The sequence below is a fragment of the Anoplolepis gracilipes genome, chromosome 2 (assembly GCF_047496725.1).
Source record: "Anoplolepis gracilipes chromosome 2, ASM4749672v1, whole genome shotgun sequence".
In the NCBI taxonomy this organism is placed as follows: Eukaryota; Metazoa; Arthropoda; class Insecta; order Hymenoptera; family Formicidae; genus Anoplolepis; species Anoplolepis gracilipes.
The window spans coordinates 19563557-19587295 of record NC_132971.1 but is presented as its reverse complement, the minus strand read 5'-3'; the positions used below and the strand labels follow the sequence as shown (position 1 = coordinate 19587295).

Here is a 23739-nt window from a genome sequence, read left to right as displayed (position 1 = left end):
AACACCAACGAGTCATGATTCGCTCGTGAATAATGTCCGCTTTACCCGCGGACAAAGAAAATTTATATGGAGACACTTGCGTTTCCATGTTGATCCGTTTGATTGTTTGAAGCTAAATCAACAGTAATATAATTTTGGCAAATTCAATTTTTGAGTGATATAGATTAAAAGTACTTTATTAACATGGGTTGACAAATATTGTTCTTTGCAATGGACGACGTTTTTGTATTTTTCAATACAAAGCACTATTCTTAACAATAAGTATAAAATATATATATTCTGAAAGCTAATACTTTAATACGTGATTTACTAAAAGAAATTATTACGTTTGATTAAATTTTCTTGAATTGACTTTATTTTGAAAAGTGACAAAAAGATGTATTTTCGAGTAATTATACTTTTTTTATTTCTGTAAAGAAAAAAACACAAATCGCGGTAAGAAATCGTTTTTATTGTTTGTATCACGTTGCAAAAATAAAAAAATCACTCATCTTTAAAATAAGAAAATTCAACCAAACGTAATAATTTTTTTTAATTACGCGTTGAAGTGTCAGCTTTCAGAATATATTTTGTATATATTTTGTAATTTAGGAACAGAATATTTTTATAGATATTAAAAAACAAGAAAACGTTATTTATTGCAAAGAAACATGACTTTTTGACCAATCTATTATCAGATATAAATTCACAGATAAATAATCCGGTCGTTTTAACATTTAAGCTCAGTGAAATTTATTTATTTAGTGCCAGCATTTGATTTGAATTTGACACAAAAGGGAAGAATAAATTTGAAAGATATTTTGTTGAAACAATAGAGTCAGGGAATGCAGCGATAAGAAATCGAATGACGATTTGAATGACGTTTTCAAAAAACTGGTATGTTACAAGCTTTCGGAATCGATGGAAGGAGCCAATTAAGCGTGTCTGGAGGGCTGGAGAGCTTCGCGTGTACGTTCCACGTTAGTAGAACAAACCAGAACCAAGGCAGACGGAGGGTAGACGAGAGAGAAAGAGAGAGGAGCAGAGCGAACGAAGATCGAGGTATCGAAAGACAAGGAAAAAATACCAAGCAAAATCTTCGTCTTCCTTCTCCCTTTGCCTTTTTCGGTGGAAATACAACTGTTGTATCTACTAATAAAGGCGGAGTCTTACTTTTAAAAGCGCGCACTTCGCTCTCTCTTTCTCTTTTCTTCCTTCTATCTATCTCTCTTTTTCTCTTTCTTCTTCTTCGACCTGCGTTAAAATAGAAGGGATTAGTTCCTATGGTAGCGCGGGGGCTTAAGCATTGATGAGGTTTTTAAATGGGTTCTCCTTTGACGACGGTAAGAGAACGCGAAAGGCGAATAGGGGTAGCTACGACAACAAGGGCAGAGCGAGAGAAAGAAGGGGAGAGAGGGCGGAGGGGGCGGGTGATATTTACCGGGAGATTAAAAAATCGAGGGAAAAATTAAGTGTTACGGGGGCACGCCCCTGTCCTGGACTTAATTCTACGTAATCCTCTGCTAAGATCGCCGAACCTTTCTTGTTCCCCCCCTCCCCCCCTCTCTCTCTCTCTCTCTCTTTTTCTCTTTCTCTCTCTTTTTCTCTCTTGTCTCATCATCTTTCCATACCGTTCTACTCTAGGAAAGGTCGATTGAGATTTTCATCTTCTCCCATGTAAGGATACGTTTCTATCGCTCGCTAATCGTCTAGGATTATGCTTGTACGAGAAAACGGAAAGATTCTTCGAGGAATCCGTAAGGGTCTTATCCTTAGAATTGGTGAGTTGAACGACTGGAAGTTGAAGAAAATCTCAACCGAAGGGAATCTCACTTTGCTCCGATAAGTGAGTAATACCGAACGTTCTCTTTACGAAACGGAGGAAATAAAATTTCGCGCGACTAATATAGTATGGCCTTGCAAAAGGACTTTTTCCCGGCCGGTCGCGCTCAAATAATAATGGAGCTTAATTACATGAAGCCAAGTCGATATGTTGGCGGTACAAATATTTAGAGGGCGAGCACGCGGTGGTCGTGAAGCGATGTTATTAGTAAATTAACTGACATCAAAGAAAATGCGAGCACTGGTCACTTACTCTGCTAATGGAAAGGTTACATCTTCCTACATACGCGAGATATACATACATATATATGTTTTATGCCTAGGTATTTACAGATACACACACGCATATATATATATATATATATATATATATATATATATATATATAATTATTTCATTATAATATATATTTATTTATTTTTCATTCATCAGTTGTTAGATTATCAGCGTTTTATCAATAAATTATTGCATTCGCATTATTGCATGAATTTTTAACGCATATAATCTATACTAATGTATTTAATGGATATAATATCCGGGTGTACTCACTCAAATCTTGTAAAAAAAGTCCCTGAAAATTTCCTGATTTTCCAGGTATTTTTTAATTGTTCAAAATTTTAAGTAAAAAGAATATTTTTAAGACTTTTTAATACAACTTTCTCTAAAATAAATTTTTTTTATTACATGCATTTTCTAATGTTTTTCATTCATATAAAGAAAAAACATGGAGTCTCTTAAGTTTCAATGTTAGATTTATAAATGTACTAAAAAAGAAAAACTGAATAACTTTTATAAGATAATTTTTTATTTATATAAAGTTTTTATTTCTATATCATGCTACAAAGAGTACTTCATATTCAATTTTATGTTAAGACACTAAATGTACAATATATATATATATATATATATATATATATATATATATATATATATATATATATATATATATATATTTATATGGAACAAACTGAGACGTCACGTTCACGTTGTCTCACTTTATCTGCTGATGATTTTTTAAGCATTTCTTGCCAGACTTTAAGCGTTTAAGAGTTTCACAATAGTTATGACAAAAAGTTCTATATGTGCTTAAAAATTATTTATTAAGAAGATTAATTAACAAATTAAATTGTCAAATTAAAATTATTTTAATTGTTAAATTAACGCTAGTCATATTTCGATAATTTTATCGATTAATGAGACTTCGTGTTATTTTGCAATTACTATTAATTTTTAGAGAGAGAGAAAGAAAGAGTTCTATATATCAAAATTATTAGAATATTTATTAAACAAATTACAAAATAGATCGCCTGAAACGCCAAATATTGTAGAAATATCGCATAAATATTGAGATGACGGTGGTCGTATTTCGATAGTTCTGTCGACTTTAATGAGATTTCATGTCAATCTATAATCACTTTTAATTTTCAGAGAGGTTTCTATGCGTAAAAATTATTACAATATATTTATTAGATTGGCCGAAATGCCAAACGTACAAGTACTGATTGTGAGATGAGACGCTGGTCATATTTCGAATGTTCTATCGACTTTAAATGAGATTTTGTGTTATTTTTTGTATCATTCTGTAATCACTTATACTTTTTGAACAAGTTCTACATATGCGTAATTGTTAGAATATTTATTAAATTAGATATCAAAACGCTAGTATAACATGAGTATCATTTACGCCCAGCGTCTCAAGCGATTTATATTATATAATTACTTAATATAATATTCTAATAATTTTTACACGTAAAACTTTTTGTAGAACTATTGCAGCATTTTCAAATGTTTAAAATTTGGCAAGAATGCTAAAAAAATTGTCGAAGGATAAAGTGAGATGCAGTGTAAACCTGAGGTGAATCCGGCGTCTCAGTTTGTCCCGATTTTTTCTCAGCCTATTCTTTTAATAGCCTGCACTATTTGTTTAATCTACATATCAAGAATTATTTAATTAATTATAATTTCTAGAATTATTAAAAATAAAGCCAAAACTCTCAACTAAATTAATAAGTTTTTACAAAATGAGGCGCCAGTTTCACGCCCATTCAAATGCATGAAAAATACTATGCGATAACTGCGACAAAAAAAAATTAATTCCGCAAATAATACGTAATAAATTATCTCATACGTAATAATTATCTGCTTGTTTCCACGTAGTCTGATCTCAACTCTGCTCATCTTCTCCTAATCTTTCGTTAATGTATCTTCAATAAACACTCACAAAACACTCTGGCGACATTTTGCACGACACTCCCGATTTCGATATTATGTTTATCGATACACGAGATCTATGTCGGATCGATACCTTCCCGCTTGTGTGTCGTCGCACGAAATAATAAGATCACCGCGTACAGCACGTTATACATACAAAAAATTCGAAATGTGTTAATAGACTTTTTCGCGGATTAATAAATATGTATAATGAAACGAACGCCTGTCTTCAATTCGGCACTCCCGAGACTCGTTCGCGATGTTCATTCTCCCCTCCCCGTAATCACGGCTTGAAGAAACCGTTTCCGACGAAATTGCGATTGTTAAATCTCTCCCTTGATACTCACAGGTATCTGTCGATCACTCAGATACTCCTCGAAATGTTACAGAATTCGTGACATTCGTCGGTCAAACAAATAACATCGAAATATGCGGTAAGTATAGCGTATGCAAAAGCAACAGTGTATAAAAACAATGACAGAACAACAAAGTTGCAGGATCGAATGATCTCGAAACTCGCGAAACGCTACCGGTTACAATTACGTACTTATGTAAATCTCGGTTCACTTCCGATGTGCGCGATATTTGCCCAAAATTGACGAAAACGATGACGCAGGTCAATCGCGACTCATCTCAACTCATACAAGAAATCACGCGCAATATTTTTATTCAATAATATATAGACGAATATTATTATTATGATTTATCGGGTTTGGAATATACTAATCTTTCCGTAATCTTCTAATAATAAGCAATTTATTGAAAAAAAAAACTGATTTCTTACACGACAGTGCGCAGAGTGAACGAGACTTACACGCGTTTTTATATGTTTCCGCATTCTTGATGGCCTTTCGCTATTCGCCGTGTAATCTACTTTATTCCCGCGAATTACAAATCGATATCTCGCCGTAACAATTATATACGAGTATTAAGTTTTACGAAGGAATATTGCAATTATTCAAATATTTTGATGTACAAACAAAGAATCAACAATAGAACAAATATATAATTTATCATATTTATAGTTTATACAGAAAGGCTCATTAATTACACATAAATTTATGCACCTATTGGAACATACATTTTCCATATGTATATATAAAATAAATAAATGCATTGATATATATTGATAAACATTAACTCATTTATCAAGGCATTTAATACCTTCTGTACATATGAACAATTAATTTATTTTAGACGAGCGAAAATACGTCAGTATGTCCGATATCTCGAACAATTTAATTGTTTAATTAATATTTCAATAATTTTTACACATAAAACTTTTTGTAAAATTTTATTGTAGAATTTTCAAGCACTTAAAATAATGATAAGAAATGTTTAAAAAATCGTCAATAAACAAAAGAAGACGCAGTAAACTTACACATCTGAGTTTGTCTCGAGTTATTTTTTTTTTTTGTTTAATAGTCAGAACTATTTGTTTAATTTTGTTAAAAACTCTAGAAAACTACTTTATTAAAAATAAAGCTAAAACTCTCAACAATTAATAAATTTCCACAAAGTGAGACGCCAGTTTTACATACACGGTTGACTGTTTACAAAAGATGAAAAGCAAAATTATCAAAAAAAAGAATTTTTAAAAAATTCCCTGAATCCCAATTAAAATTCTATGAAACTTTCCTGATTTTTCGACATATAAAAGAAATCCCCGAATATTCCCGGTTTTCCATGTTTTTTCAGAGAATAGACACCTTGAATATGAAATATATATATAAATGTTTAATATAAAAAAACATTACAAATAGTTTAAAAATGCAATTATATTTGTAAAACATATGACAAAAAATTTATTAAATTTTCTCATTTTACTTGAATCTTAATATGTTTCAAATATATACATGTCACAGTTGTTTTGAATCTGAATCAAATCTCCGCGATAATCGGTTTACTTATTTGGTGCAGTAAGAATACTAAATACACCGCAAGCTTTTCTGACAATTGCACTTTAGCTGTCATCGTTGACGAATGAACGTGTTAATGATCGTCACTAAGTCGTAATCCCGGAGATTGTCGACATTTAAGGGGATGATAACGCTCACGTTTCGCGGTAGAAAGTTGAAAGATTCGCGCGTATCCTGGTTCCTCTTTTCTTCTCTTCATCCCTCCATCTCATTTCTCGGGCCGGCTCCACTTCCATCGGGTGTCCGTTGCGAAGGGTCTTAAGGGTGATTTTTTCTCGTTTCTTGGCCTCGCCGGACTAAATTTCGCGCGTTAAGCCCTCGGCGTAATCCCGCCCTTAATATTCAAAAACGTGATCGCCCTGCCAAGCGTGCCGAGGAACTAGTGCAGCTAGCTCGACGGTAACGGGGAGGGAGAGCTTTTCATATGCTAATTGGCATTCGTCATTTTCTTATGGCGCCGACTTAAGTAAGCTTAAGGCTGCTAACTCCTTCCTCCGGCGTTAGAAAAGCCGGCTAGGCCTCGTCGGAGTACCCGTAATTGGACCTTTCGCAAGATTCGATTGGCGCTCACATGCCAACGAATACGAAATTCGTCTTTCGAAGAGTTCGAGAGTTCCAGTTTGACGGAAATGATTCAATCGATTTTTCATTAACTTGTGTATTTTAACACACGCATATTATTATATTATTTATCTTGTACTTAATTTAAAAATTTAAAGCTGTGTACGTAACACACAGGATTTATACTCTTTATTATAATTATTTGATCAATTAATTCTTGGATATCTCTTAAATAATCTTTCAAATAATCCTTATAAATTTAATTAATATTCGACTAAAATCAAAAGTATCCAATACTTATAAAATATTGTGTGCATTCGATAAAAAGTATTTATTATAGAATTTTATATGCGAAATTTATATTTTATCTCTTTTGAAAAAAAATATATACATATTTCTTATATTTAATAAATTTAAACTAGAAAGAAATTTAATATACGTAATTAAACTATAAATTGAAATAGTATATGTTTTTGAAGGAATCATATCTGATTGAAAGGATTGATCTGTCACCAAACTTATCATTGGACAGAAACAAGTGTCAAGATAATGTCAGTCGCACTTGTTTTAAATCCAAATATCAACGGTATTGTGATAAAGAGCAAAAGCGTATGATTATCCCTTTTGTTACTCAATGCGATCAGCACCAAGTGGAATCGACGTACACCTCCGTGCGATATATTGGTGTAGGTAATATTATCCCCATATCATCGGTATGTATGTATTACACACTGTAACTTTATCGGAAGATATCTCGGCGGCATATCTGTTAAGAAGATAACGCCCGTATTCGCTGGCGAGTAGTGCCGCGCCTGTGTCGCTAACATTTCTAGCTCCGTAACGAGAGAGTTAAAAAGACGGAAGACCAGACTCTCGAAGAATGCGACTTTGCGTGAGACAGTGTCATCATGTGAACGTGAGTCGTGAATGAAATATTAACACAACGAGATTGATAAATGCGACTCTCATCGCCGACAAGTACACCAGAAAATCGGAATAAACGTAAGTAAATGTCTCTCTATAGTGTGATCTATGTAATACTTCATCTTTCATAGCCTTATTTAGTCTTTAAATGATTATCACGAATACGTAATTTTATTATTATATTATTTTCTATTAAGGATTCGTGGTATATTGAAACTTCGTGATTCCACTAACACAGTGACTCATGATGACACATAAGTCGATATCAGACACGTGTCATTCATGCAGTTTTTTTGCGATTTTGTTTAATACCATATATATAAAATTACAGACTATAATGTAAAATTTATTGAGAGTAATAGAAAACATATTTTTAGAAGAAATTATCTTTAGTAAAATACTTAACTGAATGGAAAACTGTACGTGAATGGCACAAGACTTTAATATTATTTTGCTTTAATTAATAGGCGCACCACTTCGGAAAAAAATGACGGTTCGTTTTCCGGAAGTGATAAGAAGTGGATCGGAAGTGGAGGGCGGTCTGTCAGGACCGGCCAATCCAATACCTAGCCAGTCAATCGATTGCGGTTGCGGTCAATTGCAATGTCCAAAGTTGGCGAAATTTGCGACGCGAAAACTCTTCGTGGGATTGATTTGCTGGATTGGCGTGGTGCAGGCCGCATCGTATTCTTATTTCCATGTGACAGGATCGACGATAGCTCGAAGATTTCAAATTGATCCTTATTTAATGGGTGCGTATTTACATCTAAAACACATGTTTAATTAAAGGCAATTTCTGAAGAAACATTGTAAATACGTCATTTTTTTAATCTTTACCATAATCACGGGATTGTAAAGATATTATTTATTTAGAACGCATAAAATAGTTATTAAATTTTATTAAATATTTTTATGCGACCATCGTACTTTAATTGTTGAATTGTTGTAATATTTTCTATTTATATGTTTATTTACTTTAATTTTTATCGTAAATTATAAACTTCGCGCCAGCAACATTCTTTCTAGGATTGTTTTGATTGTGTAAATTTAAATATTTTTAATATTTAATTTCTAAATTAAATTTTAATATTTAATATTTAATTTCTAAATTTGATTCCTATTATTTGAATATATTTTTAATACTGTTAAAAATATAATATATTTATAATTTTTTTAAATAACATTAATCTTTTTCAGATTGGATTCTTGTTATAGCAGAATTGACGCCTTTCATCCTTGGATTAATAGTAGCTTACTGGGGCGATAGAATACACAGAGCTTCATGGATAGGAGCTTTAATCCTTTTACAGAGTGTCGCGTACTTTATTTTGATAATACCCCATTTAACACATCGCGTTCGCGTGATTGAGGAAACACAAAATGTCACTCACATGTCATTATATGCCGGTCAGTATGTCTAGAATGTAAAATTAAAACAGAATGCAACTCTAAAATAAGATATTTTAAATTATATAATTATGTCTCCTTTTACATTAATATATCCTTGCATTTAAATTATTTAGCATTTGATCTGTAAACAAATGAAAAGTAATTTCTTTTATATCGAAGGTTTACATCTTAAATTTTTCTTTTTCTAGATGATAGTCCAGAATTTTGCACTTCCGGATTGTCTAGAGTCATCATAGAGGAAGACGAACCTTGTTATTTTACTATAGTCATTCTAATTATAGTTTCGATTATATCTGGTGCAGCAAATACATCATACTATGCTCTGGGAATTTCTTATTTGGACGATAATACAAAAATGAAGCATGTGACTGGTTTCATCGGTGTAATTGTTGCTGTAAAGATTATCGGAGTAATAATCGGATACTTTTTAGGCTGGGGATGTCTTGGGTAAATACTTTCACGTATTTTTAAATAAATGAATAATTATTATTGTAATATTATTGTATATATATATGTCTTAAAATTTTTAAAAAGTAAAATATGCTTGCGAATTAAATATAAATTATAATGTACATTTATATAAAAATTAGTATATTTATTATAATATATTTATTTTTTTTTTATTTATCGACTCGTTTAGGATAGACGCGGAAAATTTCGACATCATAAACTCATATCAGGATCAAATCGGAGCATGGTGGCTTGGATTTCCAATCTTGTCTATATTATTGGTGGTCCCTGGTTTGTTGCTCTCATGGTTTCCCCGAAGTTTACCCTCAGTGGTAACTAATTAGCATTATATAAAACTGTAGGATGCAAAAATTAAGAATTAATATATATATAAGTTCTTACATTATACATTATTATAATATTACAATACAATTACAATACAATTACACATTTATATTTTTTATAAAAAAAAAAAAACATTTTCCAGTTCTTTACTTTATAATTATATTTACTCTATTTTAGGTTGTCGAGCAAGCCGCAGCCTCACTTCTCGATCGGGCTGCGATAAATAATCGAGCACCTCACCGAAAGAGCATTCAGAAAGTGGGTAGTCCCAATTTTTGGCCGTCGTTCTGCAGATTGGTTACTAATAGAATTTTGATATGCAACATCTTAGCAATGATATTCTGTGCGGTAGCATTACTAAATTTTATAATGCACGAGGATATTTTCTTGGAATCCAGATTTCACGTACCAAGACCGACAGGAATGCTCCTTGGATTTAGCGATCCTCTGCCTTCTAGAATAGTCACTAGTAAGATAAATTGATCTCTTTTAATAATGTATAATGCATACAGATAAAATATGGAATTTTTTAACGTGACAAATTGTAGCGATATTAGTTTGAATAAGACATTAAGAAACTGCAATAAGAGAAAAATAATAATTAATAATTAATTTTTGGTGTTTAATAATTAATAATTAATTTATGAAAATAAAAAATTAAATTTGTTTGTTTTACAAAATTAAATATTTAAGATGTAACATTACAGAACTAGAATAATTATTTTATAATTTGTTGCAAATTATGTGACAAAAGTAATATTTCATATTTCATTCTAGCTATCATGAGACCCGTTCTGATTGGCCTGATTATAATTATCAGTGGTTTAGTGTTAGCCAAAGCGAAGCTGCGGCCAAAGTTTATTATTAGTTACAGTCTAGTCATCATACTTTTAATAATAGCGATTTTCGTCTTGCTAATTTTCGATACCTGCGATAAACCTCCTATCGTCGGTTTGGACAAAGGCTCGTAAGTGCAATATATAATTAACATTAACATTCATTATTTTAAATTAATACATTTAATACATGTAATAATTATTACATTTCGATATACAATCTAACATTGCGGAAAGCATTTTTAGTCTTTTAAAGTATAAAATTAATAATTAATTTGAATTAAAGTAAAGATTTGTCCTGTAGAATATAATTTAATCTCAAAATCGTATTATCTTATATTCAACTAACTTTTTTTATAGTAATTGCATCACAAAAAATTGTATAGTTACTGTGTACAAAAATTCATAAAAATAAAAATTTTAATTTTATAGGACAATCTTTAACTCACAAATTAATTATTAATTTTATATTTTGAAAGGTTAAATGTGCTTTGTGCAATATCAAATTTATCTGAAATTGAATCTCAAACTATAATAGATGTATTAATTTTGATATAATTTAAATTTTGATATGATCCATGTAGTTCTTCCTTAAGCTCAATGCTAAATAATATTCCTAGGTAAATATCACGATAATATTAAAGAAGCATTGTGTTTTATCTCATTTTTCTGCGCACGCGATATTTCATTATATTAACATATATTCATTATATTAATGATAATTTTAAATAGATTACATAAATCTAATTTTATTGATTTACATTTTCGTATAGCAATGGATTATTGAAATACTGCAACAAGAATTGTCGATGCTCAAAAGATTCTGATTTTCGACCGGTTTGCGAGAGCTCGGGAAAGTTTACGTACTATAGTCCTTGTTATGCTGGCTGTGCCACAATCATTTATGTCGACAACGTCAAGATTTACAGTGGTTGTAGCTGCGTGGAAGAAATGACAGGATGGGGTAATGATCAAGCGAAAGACGGTCCGTGCGAATCGATTAACTGTCAAGCTGGCTGGATGCTTTTTGAAGTAATTACGTTTATGTTTATTAAAATTAAATTTAAAAATTATTTTTAAAATTAGATTAATTACATAAATTATAATAACAATGTAAAGATTTTTCCATCATTTTTTTCTTTCAGTTTGGAACTTTGTTGGCGTATGCGCTAGTCGCTTCTACTTTTATAGGAGACATATTGATCAATATAAGATCCGTTTACAAGCAAGACAAAGCCATCAGCATAGGTTTTTTGATGACATGGATCGCGATTTTCGTTTATGTTCCCGGCAAGATCCTTTATGAATTCGTTTCGAATGAGACTTGCCGATATTGGGGCAATCAAAAAGCGATCTGCCATTTACATGATGGCGAAAAGCTCGGCAATTATCTGTGCTATTTGACAATTCTATTCTTGTCCCTGTCTTTCTTGTTCAAGATTGTCCTTTTATTTCTTTGTAATAATTTACAACTATACAAGGAAGTCGAAAGTAAAGAGGACCAAGAAAATAGCGTGATACAAGAACTAATCGAGCGATCAACAACTGAACAACAAGAAACAATACAAGAAACAAGAAATGGTAGTAAGATGATTCTTTTTATAAAAGTAAAATAATTTTAAAAATATTATAATCATTTTTCTTTTAAAATTAAAATTATAAATTAATATTTGCAGATGACGCAACAAGACAAGTGGAAGTGATTATCGAACCGGAATCAAGGATACCACCGGAAACAAATGTGTTGGAAAATGCACCGAAGGAGGAAGAAAAAACACAAAAGAGCGTACCTTTGAAGTATGGCCCGTTGGGTCCAGGCGATCGCCGATCGACAGGCTCGAATCTCCCAACAAATCACAATTCGCGATCGACGATTCAAAATCTCGACTCCGAGGACGAGCTGGATAGTTCGAGTGACGAGAGCAAGAAACGATCGAGTTCGCGAATTGCTTACGCGCCGCTGGAACTCGATTCTGACATCGAGAGCGATCTCAGCAGTACCGGGCCTAGATCAAGGAAGCGTATTTCGAGCAAGGATTACGATGAGAACGACCGCTCTTCGTCCAAAAATTCATCCATTAAACGCTGGTTCCCGAATCCCGATCATTACGAGGATCCGTTACGGGCCAGGAGTTCCAGATTCAAAAAGTCGAATGGTTGTCAGGACGGCTTCTCGAAAACAGGTAGCTTCGAGTTCTCGAAGAAGGGTCAAGAGAGCAACGTGTCCAAACAGGGTGACTTCAACGAAGTTGGCATACCGATAGTGGATCCATTTCCGGAAGGAAAGGACAACTCTGGTGACACAATGCACTCGAAGGACGTCAAGTCGTTGATCGATCGATATGAGCAGAACGTGAGTCAGGAAACTCTGAACGAAGATCGGTTATCGACGAAGTCGGCGGAGGACGTAAGGAGTCGACCGGAGAATAAGATGGGTATACCGCTAGTAGCGATGGTTCCTGGCAGGTCCTCCTCTCGAGGACAATCCTCTTCAGGCTTCAGCAGCTTGCCGGATGTGCAAGACAAGAATTCCAAGCTGCATTTGGAGAGACGTGCGACTCCCAGCCCGAAAAGTTCCGCTAAGGAAAGCAAACCAACGTATCAGACCGACCTGTGAAATGACGTGTAATCACTTTGAGTACGCAACGAATAACGCGTGACACATATGGTAACAACGCAATTCTACGAATATTGATGAACAAATGATAATCTATTAACAGAATTAAGTGCAATCATGCGACAAATTTATACATGTATGTACGAGTGTAATAAGAGATTTTAATGATTTGGAACAACAAAAGCGTATATATTATTTCTAGCATTTGTCGCAATTAAAACTTTAGAAAATATCCGATTTGATATTTAAGTAAGTCAATATATGTCGCGGTGTAAATGATGTGTTCTTTCTTAATTACTGAATATTAATTGTAAGTCATTGTAATTATAATATTTATGTAGAATTGACATCATTATGTAGAATTGATACATCCTATCATTGACGAATATTCATTTTCAACTCTAAGTTTAAATAATTTTAATAAAAAATAAAAATATCCATCTAATCAAATTTTTGGTTGTATTTATATAAAGCATATTTTACTATACTTTTTGTAAAACAAAATACATCTTTATAATGATGTCTATTCATCGATTTATCTATTAGAATGTAATTGTTTTTTTTTTAAATATTTCTAACATATTTAAGACTTATCATATTTTTCAATTTTATGAATTATTTTGTTTACGTGTTAGTAATAACTTTTTGTTGTTTTATTGTAACATTTTACACATAGATTAAAATTCTTATGAAATTATGCTCCGAGAAATGTATATTTCAAACGGAGGTAACACACACATGTACGCACATACACACGTGACCTGAAGCGGATAGATACGTATTTTTTTTTATCATGAGTAGAGATAAATTACAGCGTTTTTTACTAATTTACTAATCCAAAATATAGCTGTTATATGTACAATTATTTCACTTTATAGATTTACACTATCATGAATCATTAATTTTATAAATGACAGTGTAAACGGTGTATATCGAATGACATTCTTATACTGATTGACATTCAAAACGTCATTCCTGTTTAAACATATGAATCCGAACTAAAAGTTCATATTTTACTTACAACAAATTAGGGATTCACACTCATTATACAACGTTTACGATAAAATTAACCGCGATATAAGCTGAATTTATTAAAAAATCCGGTGAGTCGCTTTTCTCTTGCAAACACCATGGATGATCGGTTTTATCTAGGTTGTTATTTAAATATCTAAGGAGGTGCTTAAGGTACTTGTAGAGTCTTTATTTGTCGGTTCTCGCTTGATTCGCATTCTTCGTTCGATCCTGTTGGAGAGATCTTCGATCGAAGTTTTCCTTCGCGAGACGCACGTCCCGAAAGGGGTGAACTTGATTATCAACAACCGTTTTTCAAAGTGTCTCACCCGGCTCTTCAGCTATATCCTCCAATTCGATCTCCTCGTCAAAGATCTTCACACCTTTGACGAAATACCAGACGCCTATGTCGAATACCGTGCCGATCGTTACGAAACCTGGAAAAGCAAAGGGGAGATTGTAATGATGCGTGAATAAAATAATTGTATTTCTTGATCATTTTATGAGACACTCACTGGCTGCGGTAAAGTTTAGCAAGTACCTCAACGCCTCGCCGTTGTACAGCCAGCAATTGCCCGTTCCTGAACACGTTTTACCCCATACAAGACAAGTCTTGTCTGCGAAAGATAAAATATTAATCAATCTGTAAATAGACAACGGGAAAGATTGACGATATGTAAACAGTAATTTGAATTAAAAAAACATTTGTAAAATACTACTGAAAAAAAAGAATATAAATAAGGAGTGCTTTATCTTCGTGTTTGTCATTCGATAACGTGCTATGAGATCTCTCTCCAACGTCAGTTATTATCATGACATGAATGAAGTTTTTATCACTAACCTAATATAAATCCAAACAAAATAGGCGACGGTATGAAGGCAAAGAGACTCATTATCGTTAATCCAAAGCCCATAGCAACCGTCTTGTCCTTCTCTTCAACGCATCTTACGGAAACTAGAAAATTCGATGCTCTTCCGGTTGCGCCGCTGAATTTCAGAAGACACACCACCGCTAAAAAGATGTAGAACTTCTGCATACAGTCGACCGGACACGAACCTGGAACTGCCGTCCCCAGAGTTTCCACGGTGGGTTCGGTCGTATCCAATGGAAGCTCAGTGGAAAACGGAAAGGTGACGTTGGCAAACAAATGCGCTAGCGAGCGTGTCAGCTTTGGTTTCACGCAGCTGCAGTCCGTATAAACTTTGCTGCCGTTACTCTGAAGCTAAGGAGAATGCATATAAATTTAATATGCTTCTAAAAAAGTAAATAAATGTGTAGGAAATCTCGCCTTTAGAGGTTTACTTGATAATTTAAAAAAATAAAAATTTTGTTTTTTTTTTTTTTAAGGCGAGATTATCTTACGTAATGAGATTACACGCAAAACGATATCGAACCTTGACGCTGCGGCAGCCGGCGTGACACGCGGAAATAAACGTTTGCCCGTATTCAGAGCACACGGGATTATAGGTGACATAGTCGCAATGGCATTGTTCGTTGCAAGGTAGCTGCGTTTTCAGGACCCCGTTCGGCTGAATGGCAATCTGGTTGTCGTTCGCCGAGCATCCGAGGAAGGCATACGAGATCATCCCCAATATCGATATAACGCCGATCATGACGTTCCACGCCGCTAGATATCTAGCCTTTGGCTTGTACTTGGAGATGATCAGACCGGACAGCAGGATCCCGAAGGCACTGAACACCAGGCCGACTGTGCCGGTGATTAACGACGAGACGGACGCCGACTGCTTGTACTGAGTCTCGATGTACTTGGGCATAAAGATCCAGTAGGGCATGTAACCCATAAAGTAGAAGACTGTCGCCAGATTGTTGCACATCAACGTCGTGTTCGTCAGTAGTCGTTTAAATGTGCTCAACATGTCCGAGATTGACGTTGGTAACTCCGATTCTTGCTCGGCCTCTTGTTTGATGCTGCTGCCCGATTTGTTGCGCTGCAGAGCGAGAACTTTACGAGCAGCCGCTCGTGGCAGGGTCTTCGGAAAGAGAGCGATTATGCTCGCGAAAATGAAGAGGAGAATTGCTAAAATAATCCATCCTAGCCACCAGGCGCCTAGCCACCTTGAATGTCATAATATTATTTTAATTACGTAAAAAAAAATATTTTTTTTTTAGATAAACAAGCATGAGACAATTGATGAGACAAAAATAATTTATTATAAAATTATAACAATCAGTTGTCTACGTACCTGGGATCTTGCATCGTGATAGTGGGAGTTAAAGTCGGACTGATGTAGAACTTTAGAGAGAACGAGGCCAGCCCATAACCGATGGCGGGTCCCAGCATTCTCAGAAAGTACGAGAAACTGATCAACGCCGGCGTCTTCGATTTCTGTATGTTATCGTCCATGTAGGACACTCCGAGAGTGTAATAAAGGGAGCCACCCACTCCGGACACCAGCTGGGCTATGAAGAGGAGCACCTGCGGCGCAAAGTTCCCGTCTTCGGCTTCGCATTCCATTCCGCGATTCTCCTTTCCCAGACAGAGAAATTTCCGCTGTTTGTCGGAAATCACGCTCGAGTTTAGTGGACCTTGTTTCGCCCTGTATTCTTTGGTCAGCGACAGAGCGTCCTCGCCAGGCCCGTAAAGAAAGTGCGGCAACATCGTTAGACAACAGAAAAGTACAACCTAACGAAATAAAGAGTGATTTTAATATTTAATTATTTTAAGAAATAATTTGCGATTTTCTAAACCGCTAGATTTTTTAAGAATCTACTCGATATATTTATAATATGCATAAATCTTTAATAATCTTCAAATTTATTCTTCTCATTTCGATTATAATTTTTTTTTAATCATTTATTATGCTTTAAATATCGCAGTACGCATGTGTCATCTCGATGTATAGAGATCCGCGCGCTTCGCGCAAGGGCCTTTTTGCTATTCGAAGAATGGAGCGCTTAGCTAAGCATACGACGACGAGAGTACGATGGCAAGAGGCATGAATGAGCGTAGCTACGATTCTAACGCTTCCTAATTTAATTAAGAACCGACCAATCGGTGAGTTATGACGTCTATACCGGCTCCGTTCCTCGGGGCGTGTGTCAGAGGCAACAGCTGACTTTTATTTCTTGCCGACATGCGATCGGAATGCATGACGCGCGCGAATGTTACGCGGTATGGTACATCGCAAATTAATCGCAAACATCGAAGAGTGTGGTAAAACTTACGGTGTAAATACCGAAAGCGATCCATCGAGGCCTGTGACCCCTTCCTGCGTAATACGACAGGACGACGGATACGAAAAGCTGCGAGATGTCGTTACCCACTGTGATGAGACCTGTATGATGAGAAGAAGCGCGCGTGTGTTTAACAATACGTGATGATATATACGTATACACGATGAATTTTTAAACCCTCTCGGCCGTGAGATGATCAAAAACTGAATAGCGATTTCGTTTAATAGTATCCGCGTACGATATGTCGTGTTTGATCAAATCAATTTTATACTACTTTTGAAGAATTTTTTATTTAATCCCAGTGAATTGTGCTTTAATCGGAAACCGTCTTGAATCAAAAGTGATAAACTGTATATGTATAATTTTGCATATCGTAGCAAATTTATTAATCACAAAAGATTTAGGATGAGCAATATTTTTTGGATCTTTAGATATTTTTAGATATTTTTAGCTTGTTTCTACTCTATTTTTCCATTTGCTGTACTCACTAAAATGTTAATAAATTTATCAATTTTTTTCAGTATATGGGTTAAATATATATTATTGTTACAATATATATATATAATTTATATTTATATAAGAATAATGCTTGTAAATTTTTCAACATGTCTATGAATTATATTATATCATCTTGTCGTAATATATATGGTATTTAAAAATGATATTTTGTAAAATGTTTATGAAATTATTAATTTTTTAAAGTCCTACAGGTTAAACTTATCATACATAATATACAATATTTAAAAGAATCGTGCAATACGTACCCGTCGTTTTCGAGGGTATCTTAAATCTCTTTTCAATGGTGGTGATGGTGCCATTGAAGTAGGCGTAACTGGCGGAGAATATGCAGCCGAGGACACCATAGAGAAACACGTACGCTTTCTTGTTGGCGAACTTCTGCAGGATCGGGCCTTTGAAACACCAAATACCACAGGAGGTGTCGTCGGTGATCGGCAACTCCCTGAAGACGTCCTCGAGGCCTCTGGTCGGCGTCGTAGGCGACGACGGCGCCGTAGACGTCGTTGTCGGTACCCGTAGCAACTTGAGGTTCTCCGGCCCGTTCTTCTCATGGTTCGAGTTACTCGAATTGTTCTTCATCTTCGACCTAGTCGTTGTCGTCGTTGTCGTCGTCGTCGTCGTCGTCGTCGTCGTCGTCGTCGTCGTCGTCGTCGCCGTCGTCGTCGTCGTCGTCGTCGTCGTCGTGACCGCCCGCAACTGACAAAGCACCCAGCGGCTCCGAGTCTTAGTACTCAGTTGACCTCAATCACAAGTCGCACGGTGATTTCGATATGACTTTGTCGTCCTCGCGACCCTTGGCATCGCTTCTCGCGTGCCACACAAATTCGTTTCGGGTTGCTTCCTCGCGCACGGAATCTACTCTTTCTCTCGCACTGTTCCCGTCACTCTATCACGATCACGTGTTCTCCATGTTTCGGACGCATCCGGGCAACACCTACGCCGTGAGATCCGGGAGTTGACTGCGGCTGTGTGGCGCGTGCGACTCGTTAATTTATCCTACGAGGATGCTCAATGAGCGACGATGGCGATGGAAGAAGTTAAACCTTGAATCGGACTGAAGACAATACATATGTTATATACAATATATTTGTACAACAATTTTAAACTGAGTGCCAGACGATATTATCAGATTGTAAGTATTTAAACAATACTATCGGAATAATATTTATATTAATGACTGTATTATAAGAATAAAAAAACTTTGAAAACAACTGTATTTTAATTTAATTCAAATTATCAAATTTTTTTCAATAATTATACACATATCTTTTATGTATCTGTACATATATACAATTCTTAATATATCGTATATTATAAATATATATATATATATATATATATATATATATATATAATATTTTTAATATATATTTAAAAATTTTATAATCACACAATGCTAGACATAATTCGTGTGAGAAATTTACAAAGTCACCTACTGATTTTAGATAGATACCGATGAAGTCGAAATATTTGGCCGTGGTCTTTAAAAAAAAAAAAAAAATAAATAAATTTGTGGACCACCGATTACCGATCGTTTCGCGGCCGCGAGTCGATATGATTTCTCGCGAAATATAGATTCGCGTCCGAAAACGAGCGATATTCTTCCGCAACTGAAGTGCTTAAGCGCAACAGAGAGCCATGTTCTGTGCCCGTTGGAGATTCCCCACTTTGCGCCCCCTGATCGTATAAGAAAGAGAGAGAGAGAGAGAGAGAGAGGATCCACGATGGTAAAAGATTCTACACATACTATGGTTGCCTCACCTACGTGATCCACCGTGTCGTTATCAAGCGGGTAAATTCTGTCTCTCGCAATCAGTCTATTTCCCCCACCTTCTTCGCTCTCTTTCTCTCTCTCTCTCTCTCTTTCTTTCTTCTCTGGCTGGCCTTCTCTTCTTTTCCCCCCTGGACCAAGCACAATTTTCTTTCGTTCCTCCTTCTACGACTAGGAACTCCAACTGTCCGTTCGTCTGCTCGTCTCTGTCTGATAACCTGTACTCTGTACCTGCACGAATGACAAGAGTAGGGATGATATCGTAGTTGATGAAGAAAAAGAACAATTAATGGGATAAGCGCTTGGCACCCTTTGCGAAATCGGATGTATGAATATCAGAGCAAAGCCATTGAAATAAAAACGCTACTTTTATGATCTTCTGTGACGTAAATGATTGCTACCGTAACGTGACAGTTTAATTTCGGGTCTGGAGGAAACGTTGTGTTTTTCAAAGGATTACACTATCAGGTCACGATATTTAAACATTTGGCACTTTGTAATGCAAGCTGATAGATTAATCGTCGCTGAATAAATGTACTTGCGAAAGGAATCTTTCCCGTTGGCAACGCGGTTACCTATTTTCCGGCGATATCATTTAGTTATCGAACTCGTGTTGCATCGTTATTTTTCTTTTCTCGTTGCTGCGACTTTCGATCAACACCGTCGTGCTGTTCTTACAACGCCCGGCTCTCGTGGAAATAAGAAACGTGACGTTGACGCGAAAGAGCACAACTTTCCAAGAGCGCCGTTCCACCTTCGAGCGGACGCCCGGCGTCCGTTTGAACAAACGGGGCATCCTTACTCGGGACTATTCGCGACGTAGGACGGAGACCGCGGCGAGGTCTCGGCTTTCGGTACGGCGTTGCCTAAGCTCGTTTCTAGTCAACCTCCGGGAGCAGAGGCTCACATTGTGGACCCATTATGATTTAATAGAGCCGATGTGATGTACACACGCGCGCGCGCACACACACCCACAAACAGACACACACACCCACAAACAGACACACACCCACAAACACACACACACACACACACACACACACACACACACACACACACACACACACACACACACAGAGACACTCGCGGTCTAAACTCTTCCGTCTATTCCTGCGCATTGCTAATGGCACACATCAAACAGCTATGTCGCTAATAGCTGACGGGTAATTGCTCGAGCTTAATTTTTATACTAGCGAAATGGAGATCAGTCCTTACCGAGCGCCGCTTTAGGACCATGATCATTCGATCAGCTGTTCCGAGCATTTTCTGAAAAATAATCAATCATTGTAGACGAATAAATTTCAATTTAACGAAAACGCGAATATTATCTTTTTCGTTTTGTATATTCAATGATATTCTTTCGCTTTAACAGTAAGATATCGTTATCACACGATGAATTAAAAAGAAAAAGGAGAAAAAAGGAAGACAGAATCGATAATTACTCTGTTATTCAAAATAATCTTAAATAAATAGAGTTGGCTATCTCATCTTGAAAAAAGAGAAATGATAGTACAAAATATGCTTGATACAAATTTTCTTATCATGACAGGGTGATATCTGTATGCATAAATGATTAACCAAACTTCTGTTGTCTTACTTACAATTAGATCTAATATGATGCGCAAAAAGTAAAATATTTCTTAAATATTTATAAATATTTATAAATCGAAGAATCTTTGAAGAAGAGGAAAAGCTATAAAAATCTCTTACGCGCGAAAATCAACTTGTCAGTTAAATGATTCGGTCGTGATTTTGCGATACTGCAAACCAACATTTGCATCGTGATTTGCAAAATACGTTTTTCTGTGACGATATTTATTTGCTCGCAAACCTGCCGAGACAAATGAAAAATTTACATCTACGATAAGAACGTCATAAATACACCACGAAATTGCATATACATGCACAAATTTCTTAGAACCTTCGATCTGTGCAGTTTGATGCATGCAAATAAAATTTTGCAGAAATACCTGATATCAATCTGCTGTCATATTAAAAGCTGTTGCTGAAGAAGATCCATTCTGTACTCTATTCTTCTCTTTAAATAGCTCGTAGTTATTCATGCGGAAATTAGATTTGTTATGAACTATACCAAACATACATCATCTTACATCTTCATTTGTACGATTACCTTCACGAATAGATTATTAACATTCAGTGATTATAGCAAACACGCTTTCCTTGCATTTAATAATCTCATGACAATCTTCGTCTTTAAAGGATAATCTTGTTAACTGTCAAGTATTATTTAAATGAGTATTGTTTTAGTGAGAAAAACTAATGTAAAAAAATTTAAATTTATCTTTGTTGCATTGTAACCGTTAGATTTACGATACCTTGATGCGCATGACGTTGACCAGGTTTAATGGTGGCGAGACGTCTCTTACCTAAAAAAAAAAAAAATCAAAATCCACTTTGATTTATAAACTTTGTATTTGCACGATTCACGACGAGATGTTTACGCAATTTAAAACGTATATATATCACTTGAAGACTGTTATATTTTTGGCCGCGATTTGAAATTGAACTCTTCTCCACGTAACTTTTAATCAGAAATACTCAAATCAGCTATTAATATACATATATTATTTCAAAATTACATTGTAAACGATTATAAGTTATTAATAATTTACATCACAAAAGTATTGATAAATTCAAATCACTTTAAGGTGTAAATTGCTTTTTAATGATAATATTTAATTAATATGATAAATGTAAAACCAGTGTTTTTTTTTGAAATTTTATAATCAGAATAATATATACTGTGCTCAATAATAAAATAAAAATTAATTGACATAAAACTAGATAAGGTAGTGAAACAATTTTATATTAAGATGTCACCTCATGAGAAATGCATGTAGATTTGAGAACGATGAAATTGCTCTTGTTTAGATATTTTTTTAAAATTTCAATAATCTTTTGAATAATATGTATATTTCTATTCCGCACACGTGCGAGACACGTGTGTTTCGCACGGTACCATGAATTAATTCTGTCGCAATTTCTCTGTAGTTGCGCGATGTCCGGCCTGAATTATCTGACAAGTTAACTTGTAAAATACAAGGTTACTGCACTAGTACATTGACAAATTTCGTTAGGCGCTTCAAGAGGCACAACCCACTTGCGTTTGTAAATTACGCAGTATTCGTAGCAAGAATGCCGGACGAGCTACATTAGAATCGTTAATATTACACTAGAGTTAATAGCCCAAACAGTATTTTTCTCTACTATGAAAACTTTACTCGTAATTAGTTCTTTACACTTACTTATCCAAGTTTGTATCGTTGCATTTTAGCATACGGCTAAAAAAAGAAACATTAATTTGAAAAAGAAACGGACTGTATATAAAAAATATATTACACTTTCATGTCACAGGTGATTCCTCCTCGCCCTTCATACGTTTTAAAGAAAGAGAAAACTTTGATGTGATCCTAGAGAGCATGATCGATAATAATAACTAAAAACGACGCGATTCTCAAGCTTGGAAGTGGTGGAAGGTGAGTAAACCGATTGCTTCCGTTCGCCTATATCACATGCTTCTATCTTTCTTTATCGGGCAGTCTCGATGCTAGTACAGATCGGACTGTACCTCGACTTAGAAGACGTTGATGAGGTCTATATGAAAGATGGGTCAGGGTCATGCACAATGCAACCGTGTACACACAACAGCAAAACTTCCTATAATACTAGATCGAGGCGCAAACAAGCAACAGCTCTTTCATTTCTCTTTTATTTTCTCATCACCAATAAAAATTTATCTTTATTACATATATGTTTGTTTTAATATTTCATGAAAAATATTTTAAAAATATTATTGAAAATAAAACTAGTGATAAAAAATAATAATTTATACAAATATAAATTTAGTTCTTAAGATTAGAATATAACAATAAAATGTATTATATAATAGTATTATAATATCATAATCCAAAATATGAAACATAAAATTATATTTGTTATGCCAAAAGATATAACCATTTTCTCAAACATTTTTCTACGCGTATTTTTTCACATTTATTCACAATTATTTCAGCTATGTAAAGTAAGATCGATAGAGGATTTTTGATGAATCCTGAGAAGATCTCACCGTCCTGCTTCTCAGCATCATCAGCGACGTAGCAACGTTGAATTCTTCATCCTCGTCAGGG

At 34.8% G+C, this 23739-nt stretch overlaps 2 protein-coding genes across 6 annotated transcripts; one reads left to right on the top strand and one right to left on the bottom strand.

Annotated features, from left to right (window-relative positions):
* The first annotated feature begins 7301 nt into the window (after positions 1 to 7301).
* Positions 7302 to 13697, top strand: LOC140676250 (solute carrier organic anion transporter family member 1A5). 2 transcript variants are annotated; one of them, XM_072911136.1, is made up of 10 exons: positions 7302 to 7514; positions 7904 to 8188; positions 8634 to 8843; positions 9035 to 9293; positions 9487 to 9628; positions 9819 to 10110; positions 10419 to 10608; positions 11251 to 11509; positions 11623 to 12058; positions 12154 to 13697. In XM_072911136.1, exons 1-10 carry the CDS (start codon positions 7469 to 7471, stop codon positions 13092 to 13094), a joined length of 3060 nt encoding a protein of 1019 aa, XP_072767237.1. In that variant the 5' UTR covers positions 7302 to 7468; the 3' UTR covers positions 13095 to 13697. The 2 variants fall into 2 exon arrangements, with proteins under 2 accessions (XP_072767237.1, XP_072767236.1); XM_072911135.1 differs by having other exon boundaries at positions 11623 to 12061.
* A 48-nt stretch (positions 13698 to 13745) lies between these two features.
* Oatp58dc (Organic anion transporting polypeptide 58Dc) lies at positions 13746 to 20326 on the bottom strand. Of its 4 annotated transcripts, XM_072911138.1 has the most exons (9): positions 20167 to 20326; positions 19582 to 19822; positions 18066 to 18874; positions 17293 to 17402; positions 16311 to 16750; positions 15501 to 16182; positions 14947 to 15328; positions 14621 to 14722; positions 13746 to 14542 (listed from the first exon to the last, which is right to left on the bottom strand). In XM_072911138.1, the coding sequence occupies exons 3-9, from the start codon at positions 18397 to 18399 to the stop codon at positions 14421 to 14423; spliced, it is 2172 nt and encodes a 723-aa protein (XP_072767239.1). In that variant the 5' UTR covers positions 18400 to 18874; positions 19582 to 19822; positions 20167 to 20326; the 3' UTR covers positions 13746 to 14420. The 4 variants fall into 4 exon arrangements, with proteins under 4 accessions (XP_072767239.1, XP_072767240.1, XP_072767238.1 ...); XM_072911139.1 differs by lacking the exon at positions 19582 to 19822; XM_072911137.1 differs by lacking the exons at positions 19582 to 19822; positions 20167 to 20326 and adding an exon at positions 19257 to 19488.
* Between the last annotated feature and the right edge of the window lie 3413 nt (positions 20327 to 23739).

Excerpts from the sequence above, each read along its gene's own strand:
- LOC140676250 (XM_072911135.1), top strand. The coding sequence starts at position 7,469 with ATGCGACTCTCATCGCCGACAAGTACACCAGAAAATCGGAATAAAC. Across the intron at positions 9,294-9,486 it reads TTAGGCTGGGGATGTCTTGG|GATAGACGCGGAAAATTTCG; the intron begins GTAAATACTTTC and ends CGACTCGTTTAG. Across the intron at positions 10,111-10,418 it reads GCCTTCTAGAATAGTCACTA|CTATCATGAGACCCGTTCTG; the intron begins GTAAGATAAATT and ends ATTTCATTCTAG.
- Oatp58dc (XM_072911138.1), bottom strand. The coding sequence starts at position 18,399 with ATGAAGAACAATTCGAGTAACTCGAACCATGAGAAGAACGGGCCGGAG. Across the intron at positions 15,329-15,500 it reads CCGGCTGCCGCAGCGTCAAG|CTTCAGAGTAACGGCAGCAA; the intron begins GTTCGATATCGT and ends CATTCTCCTTAG. Across the intron at positions 14,543-14,620 it reads GCTAAACTTTACCGCAGCCA|GTTTCGTAACGATCGGCACG; the intron begins GTGAGTGTCTCA and ends TTGCTTTTCCAG.